The sequence below is a fragment of the Triticum aestivum genome, chromosome 3B (assembly GCF_018294505.1).
Source record: "Triticum aestivum cultivar Chinese Spring chromosome 3B, IWGSC CS RefSeq v2.1, whole genome shotgun sequence".
NCBI classification, from domain to species: Eukaryota; Viridiplantae; Streptophyta; class Magnoliopsida; order Poales; family Poaceae; genus Triticum; species Triticum aestivum.
In genome coordinates, this window is record NC_057801.1 from 783,961,631 (window position 1) to 783,969,455 (window position 7,825).

The 7,825-nt window shown below is 45.9% G+C and overlaps 1 protein-coding gene across 1 annotated transcript in view; it reads left to right on the forward strand.

Annotated features, from left to right (window-relative positions):
* LOC123072406 (protein LIFEGUARD 2) overlaps positions 1 to 7,385 on the forward strand; it is a 40,051-nt gene extending 32,666 nt beyond the window's left edge. Inside the window, exon 3 of the mRNA XM_044495957.1 lies at positions 7,179 to 7,385. Within this exon, the coding sequence (XP_044351892.1) occupies positions 7,179 to 7,385 (207 nt within the window). The remainder of the gene's footprint in view (positions 1 to 7,178) is intronic.
* Positions 7,386 to 7,825: the final 440 nt, after the last annotated feature.

Consider the following 7,825-nt stretch of genomic DNA (forward strand, 5'->3'; position numbering starts at 1 on the left):
CCCGACCTCGACGCCACCCTGCCCCTCCCTCGTCGCAGTCACCCGAGGTGAGCACGCCCGCTCCTCCCTCTCCCCTACCTCTGCCTAGGGTTTCTTTATATTTTAGTTGCATATTAAGTTTATTTTTATTTATAGTAAGTTTATTTTAGTTGCATATTAAGAACTAGGTACTAATTAGGTAGTAGAATATTTTTATTTATATTAAGTTTATTTTTAGTAAGAACTGGTTGAATTAATAGAACTAGTTAGTAAGAACTTGTTTGTATTTTTTAGTTAAAGCAATTTTCCCGCCTCGACGTGGACGATGCCTATCCCGCATCCTCGCCGTCGAGTCGGCGGAGGACGACACCTGCTTGACCAGATCGGCCATGTCCGGGACTGGGCTCCGCCGGGGTGGTACTGGGAGGCGCTACCTACCGGGGGGCGCAGGTTGGTGAGGAGCCAGCCTGTCGTTGACCCGAACCTTCTTTGGTGGCGGTCGCGTGGGCCAGTGATGATCGAGAGGCTCGAGGACTCCACGGAGGTGGTGCGTCACCGTGTCAGTGAGGAGGACGCGCACGTCCGTCGCTACTTGTTTGCGTTGGAGCACAGGCCGTTCTCCAATACCTGGCAGGTTCTCCGGGGATCTCACTGGAGCTATGATTCCGTGATGGTTCCTTCTCTGTGGGTGTCCACCGCCCGCGCCGATACCCGTCGTGTGCTAGGGTTTTAGTTGTATTAGTGATGTTATATGTATGACACTATTCGTGATCTATTAGTGATAATATTCGACGATGTACGGACGTATGAGATGATTTACTTTTGCTTATTGAATGCATGCTAATTTGAGTCCTATAAGATATTTTGAAATGTATATCTTGTGTTGCTCAATATCCAAGTGGCCCGTCATGTTTGCAGGTTACACCTCCGAGTGGCCTATGTTTTGCCGGAGTGTTGATTCATTTCCGTTCCGGCAAATTTCAGGTGCTCGATATGTCCTATTTTAGCAAAGGTCATGCCGGATTTTTCCGTGAATTTTGGCATGACTTGTGCCAGAATATGTAGGAAATATCGAGTGCCCCGGATTTGTGTGTTGAGTATCTTGGTAGTTGTCTTCGATCGATTCTCAATTAATGTTTTAACTATGAACATAGGAAATGTCTGACGACGAAAAGGATTTCGGTATTTGCAAATACTGCGAAGACGAGTGCGGCCTGTGCGACGGAATCTTCCTAGATGATGATAGGCGCTTCAGCATCAAGCTGGACAAGAACTTCAAAGTGGATATAGTAAGTCACAGTGACAAGTCTTTTTTCGTAATTAAGCATGACATCTGCTTCATTTGCTTCCACTTATATTTTTTTTACTATTCTACTAGCGTATCCCCTGCCATGCAAGAGTTTTTGTATTGGATAAGATAGGTTTCAGTCATAGTATGGAGGAAAAGAAAGTTTACTTGAAGACCGAGCATGGTTATATTTTCCATGCAAAACAATTCAGACGACTACACCTATTTTGGATGCAAAACATGGCGAGCACTATGCAAGACTTATGCATTTGAGCCTGATATGGTTATCACCTTTGATATTCGTCCGGAAGATGATATTGAAGGTAATACCGACATCTGGGTCGATGTGCAGATGCCTCCAGTTATACCATTATGTAAGTTTCTCAACCATATTTATGTCTTTGATCGATATTGTTTATTCAAAAATAGTTGACAACTAATTTGTATTGTCAGCTTATTTCGGTGCAAGCAAACATGTCCAGCGCTTGGTAGACAGGACCGTATACTGTCCTGGGGCTGAACTCAACTGCGAGGAGCTCAGTCATTATGTTTCATGGCTTGAGGATCTTGATAATGTCAAGACAAATTTTCTTCCTGCATTTAGAAATGTTAGTACTGGAAATCTGCGACCAATAGTGTTCGTAATGAACTATGGTCACATCTATTTAGGAAGGATGGTAAGATTTTTACTATTTGCCATCAGTGCATCTTTTTCATACATTATTTTTGAAACTAAACTTCATTGCTAAGTATGTTAACATACGATGTTCTTCAACAGGGACTCCCGATGAATGTTGTGCCTTATGGGATCGAGACTGAAGGTACCATGAGTATTATCAGCTTACGGCCAAGATATCCTACAGATTACTTTAGTGCATTCAAGATTAGCGACGGATGCTTAATAGTGCAAGACTGGACCAAATATGTGATGGGGGAGCGCAGAGAAGTACTAGGGGGCAGCAAATAGATGTGCTACCCACGATTAGGAGACAGGTTCATCTGCATGCTCCAGCTTGATCATGGAGGAGAGCTATACATGTTTTATGTTATTTTACCTAAGAGAGAGCAGCAGGAGTGATTAGCTAGCTAGAAATGAGTTTCAGGATGATGATGTGCTACACTATATTACTATGATGATAAAATAGCTAGTGTTGGTGGTAATGACTATGATGATTATTATTAGCTAGTGTTAGTGGTGATTAAATAAATACTATTTTTTTAGACAGAAATAAATACTGTTTGTGGTAATGACTATGAGGATGATTAAATAGCTTGTGCTGGCGGATTGGATTCAAGTGGAGGCAACATGTGGTGCACATCGAAAGTACTACTAGTCCAAACTAGATCAAGTTTGGATTAGTAGTATACTTTTGACATGCACCACATATTGCCTCCACTTGAACCTAATCCACCTTCATTTGACACACTGTTATGGACATAGTGATATAAACCTCATAACTGGTATTGTATCAATATTTGTACGATGGCGCATAAATACACTAGAAATGAAAAAATAAAAAAAAGTACTAGTAGTGATGGACAGAAAACACGTTGCAAGTAGTTACCTTAGCAGCAGCGTGGTACCGAAAAAACGCTGCAGCTATTCGTCCTAGCAGTAGCGCGGGCATGCACGCACTGCTGCTAAGCAATAGTTGTAGCGCCTTATTAGTAGCGCGCCCTCCCGCGCTACTAGTGAGCACAAAACCCGCGCTGCTGCTAGGGTTTTCCCTAGTAGTGTGAGTTTAATGCACATCTTGTGCGGCGTCAACTTTAGAACTCATTTTTGATTACTTGAGCGCATCCCCCTCCATGAGACATCCCATCTGAGCACATGAACTGCTCTGCTGCCGCAACTTAGGTTTAGAATTTCTTCATTATTTGAACTGCCATAGATCCAAAATTACAGCATCGGTTTGTGAAAGCTGTTTGTCCAACACTTAGCAATTTTTCCACTCACAGATCTGAAAATCGATAGCTGTGTGGGCGGTTTAACTTATAAACCATAACCCACCAGGTACCATTAGTCCCCTCTTAAGCCGCCAATAGTTTGCCTTGCATAATTCCAATGCGATCCTCCGGCTTAACGCACTGCACGCTTACCATTCTTACCCTTAAACCAATGGCCAGCTTAACCACATAATCTTAAACCGGCAAAATTTTCTTTTCAGATCATCAACAATGACTAAGACCTTCACTGCATGCAACTGGGTACCATCCCAGGTCACCGAGGAAGATTTGAACAACTTTGTTGCGACTGGTGCTTTAGCCAAGAAAGAGGACATCCACTGGAGGGTCCCATGCCTTGAAAATCCTCCTGAGCCCAAGGAAGGATAAGTATTTGTTTTCACTGATCACATGATCCGGTGGTTTACCCCGCCTGGCTCAAAATTCTTCCGGGATGTGCTGCGCTTTTTCCAACTTCATCCTCAAGATATTGGGCCAAATTCTGTCTCCAATATTTGCAACTTCCAAGTCTTCTGTGAAGCTTACCTTCAAGAAGAGCCAAACGTTGAACTGTTCAGAGAGTTTTATTACTTAAACCGTTAGACAGAGTTTACCGACAGGCCCAGTTTGGAACTCGGTGGAGTTTCAATTCAGAAGAGGAAAGAAGCCAGTTTCCCCTATGCCAAGCCACCTAGTCATCCAAGGACTGGAACCAGACTTGGTTCTATTGCCAAGACACCTCTCCAGCAGGCGAGAATCCTCGGTCGGGTTATCGTGACCACCGGCTTAGCAACACACATCTACTCCCACCGTGGATCAGCACGAAAGAACGGGCCAAGTATGCGCACACTTTTTCCAAGCTTAGAGCCTTCATGGTTAATGGTTTAACCGGCATCGACCTTGTTCGGTGCTGGCTCTCTCGGAGGATCTTGCCATTAAGCCGTCGCCCAGGCTTAATGTGCGAATATACCGGTGACTTGAAAGATCCCCAACGCCAGTATGAAATTCAACTATCTCTTGCAGAAATCACTGAAGCAACCAAGGCTTTGTTAAACAAAACCTGGGCAGAATGCAGTAAAACCGGACTTAGTCCTTACTGCACCTTCAACGAGCCGCCTGCTGTAAGTGTTGCACATCATGCTTCCACTTTATATCGTGTTTTCATTAATACTATCCACTTATGATCATCTGACCTCCACAGGCCGATTCTCCATTTTGGAACAAGCCACAAGATAAGCCGGCGAAGCCGTCCCGGACCAAGACCAAGGCCACCAAAAGGCCTGCCAAGAAGAAGACCAATCACTTCGAGTTAAACTTGGATGATGATGGTGATGATGATGAGTCGGAGGTAGAACTTGACTCTCTTGGCTCATTTTTTGTACATCTCATTGACAATGACTGTTCTCAGGAGGAATCGGAAGCCAGCCGTGCGGGTGACGAACAGGTAATTGTTCTTTCCTCTGGCTCAGAATCTGTGCCAAAACAGAAAACTCACCAAGCAAGCCAGAAATTAAGGTTTTCTCATCCTTTCGATTATTTGGATCCCAACTTTATTTTGAAGAAGCAGCAACGTAAAGCTCGCCGCACAACCTGGAACAGCGGAAGCGGGATCCTTTCCTCCGGCTTACCGAACACTCCAGCTCCTCGCAAGCGTCGTCCAAAGGTCTCAACAAACTCCTAGTTAACTTATCCCAGGGCCGGTGTTTTTTGACAACCTCTTAATCCTTTCGATTCAAATTATCAGGGAACGTCTCATTGTTCTTCTGGCGACTCAACGGGGACTCATGTCCCGGCCTTCAAACCGGACCCTCTCCGCCCAGTCAGATGGAGAGAACAACACCAAAAAATTGAAGGAGACGTACGGGCCTGACGCTGATCCTCACGTGCTACCGTTTGACCCTCTTGTGGCCATTGCCGCGGCAGGCGGTAGACCGAATGGCCGGATGATGGTTCACCTTGATTCCGTCATAACCTCCTCCCTTTCGGGAGTCAACACGCTCCGTGCTATGAGTACTGGCTTTACTCCTACCGTAGAGCGTCATGTACCACATTCCATGAGCATTATTGAGGATATTCATGTCAGTGCTTCTTTATTGATCCTTCATGGTCCTGCATATTTGCATTTCAACATGAGTGACATTTGCATTGCCATATTGTAGACTCAACTGATTGACACCGAGAAAGAACGAGATGAAAATCAGGCCAAGCAGAAGGCACAAGATGATCTAGTGAAGTCTTTACAACATATGGTGGCCAATCTTTATTCCATGCAAGGCCAACCAGTGCCAGAGATGCCACTGACACCAGAGTGGAACATTGTGAGTTTCGTTCAAACTATTTCTATCACCATTTTCGGCATTACCATATGCATTCATTTCACTATTGGGTCAACCCATCACAAGGGTCGAACAATGTTCCGGTAGTTCCACCTCAAGTTGGTGGAGTTGTGGCAGCAAACGGAATGACGCCTTCTAATATTGATGTTATCACTCCGATCTGCAAAATCGCGTGAACTTCATGTTATGTTCTGTTTGAAATTGTTCCTTGTATGTGCTTGAGAACTTTTGCATCTTGAGACTTGTAAACTTGTGTTGGTCGAGTGTCTTGACTACTATTTCACCTTTTAGGAACTATTGCTTTTATGTGGAATGTTTTTGAGAATCATTGCTTTTTTTGTTCAATGATGCCTATATGTGACATGTTGTATGTGTGATTAACTATATGTTGCTGCTGTATATGTTTCGCTGCAGGAAAGAAACAGAACGAAAAAGGCTATTGGATACACCATTACCGAGGGCGCCTCTCGGTAAAGACTGTGAAACTGTCCCAGCATGCACCCTTTACCGAGAGGCCTCTCGGTAAAAGTGTACCAACCAGTAGAATCTGGCCTTTTACCGAGAGGCCTATCGGTCCGAGAGGCCTCTCGGTAAAGGAAAAAGGATTGCCGACGGTGGAACTCGGCAAAGTATGGGCACGACTTTTAGGAGAAGTGACTTGGCCCTCCCCTATTGGCTCAGTTTGCCGAGCGTAGCCCTTGACAAAGATAGACTTTGCCGAGATGGGATCTCGGCAAAGTTGGCCCTCGGCCTGTTCTCCTGGTCCCACATGTTGGGGGTGGACACGTGTCAGCCTCCTGTTGGGTCTGTTTGCTGAGAGGTGCTCTCGGCAATGTTGGCCCTTGGCCTATTCTCCTTGACCCACGTGTCAGCCTGCTACTGGCTCTCTTTGCCGAGAGGGGCTCTCGGCAAAGTTGGCCCTCGGCCGGTTCTCCTAGTCCCACATGTTAGGGGTCGACACGTGTCAGCCTGCTACTGGCTCTCTTTGCCGAGAGTGGCTCTCGGCAAAGGTGGCCCTCGGCCGGTTCTCCTGGTCCCACATGTCAGGGGTCGACACTTGTCAGCCTCCTATTGGGTGAGTCTGCCGAGAGGGGCTCTCGGCAAAGTTGGCCCTCGGCCTGTTCTCCTGGTCCCACATGTCAGGAGTTGACACGTGTCCACTTGCTACTAGCTCTCTTTTCCGAGTGGCGCTCTCGGCAAAGAAGGCCCTCGGCCTGTTCCCCTGGTCCCACGTGTCAGGAACACCGTCCCCGTCTGCTATCTGTTAGCTACTTTATTTGCCGAGTTGTACTGTTTGGCTCTCGGCAAAGTCTTTGCCGAGTGCCCGTGTTCTGACTCTCGGCAAATTCCTGTTTGCCGGAAAGGTGTACGCCGGGTGGCTTTTGCCGAGGGTGACACTCGGCAAAGGCTTTGCCGGCGGTTTTCGGCCCTTTGCCGAGTGTTCGTGGCACAGAATTCCAGTAGTGTTGGTCCTTTCCTATTTGCTTCTCTCATCATGCTGCTCGTCTTTGGGTTCATTCAGGTTAGATGCAGTTTCTCTAGTTAGGTGTGTCGTCCATTTATCTATCAGTCTTCTCTATTATTCTACAATAAGTACTGATTAAGTGATCATGGCTTCTCAAAATATGCAGATCCTCTTCCCGCTGGGCAAGCTCTCTCACATGATCTATGGCGCGCTGGCGGCACTCATCTTTAGTGGCTACATTGTCCATGACACGGACAACATCATCAAGTGTTACACGTATGACGAGTATGTCTGGGCTGCCGTCTCGCTCTACATTGACATCATCAATCTGTTCATGGCACTGCTGAACCTGTTTAGCGCGGCTGACAGCTAAAGCACACACCCCTGCCCCTGACTGTTCACGAGTCCTTGACTGAAGAACTGTATAGGCGCTTGTTAGTTTAGTTGAGTTGATCCCTAGCTAAGAGAGGAAACATAAGAGAACAGATGTGCGTTGGTTCTGTGGATGGTGGATGTGATGTTGGATTTAGGGGGTCTTTCATATGCTGGATTGGTGGTGTGCTACTGAGTTAGTGAGTTTACGATATCATATCTTACTATATGACTGATATCATTTCTTAGTATATGACTGATATCATTTGTGTGGCCACGTGACTTCTGGACTGGTCTCTTGTCCCTCCGTACGTGTGGCGGTGTGGGTAACACGTTTGAATCGGGACTATTCAATGCGTAATGATTTGGTAGTGTACGTACCTCAAAGAGGATGTTGCTTGTAGATTTCATCCAGTTAACTTTTGTTCGCGCTGATTAATG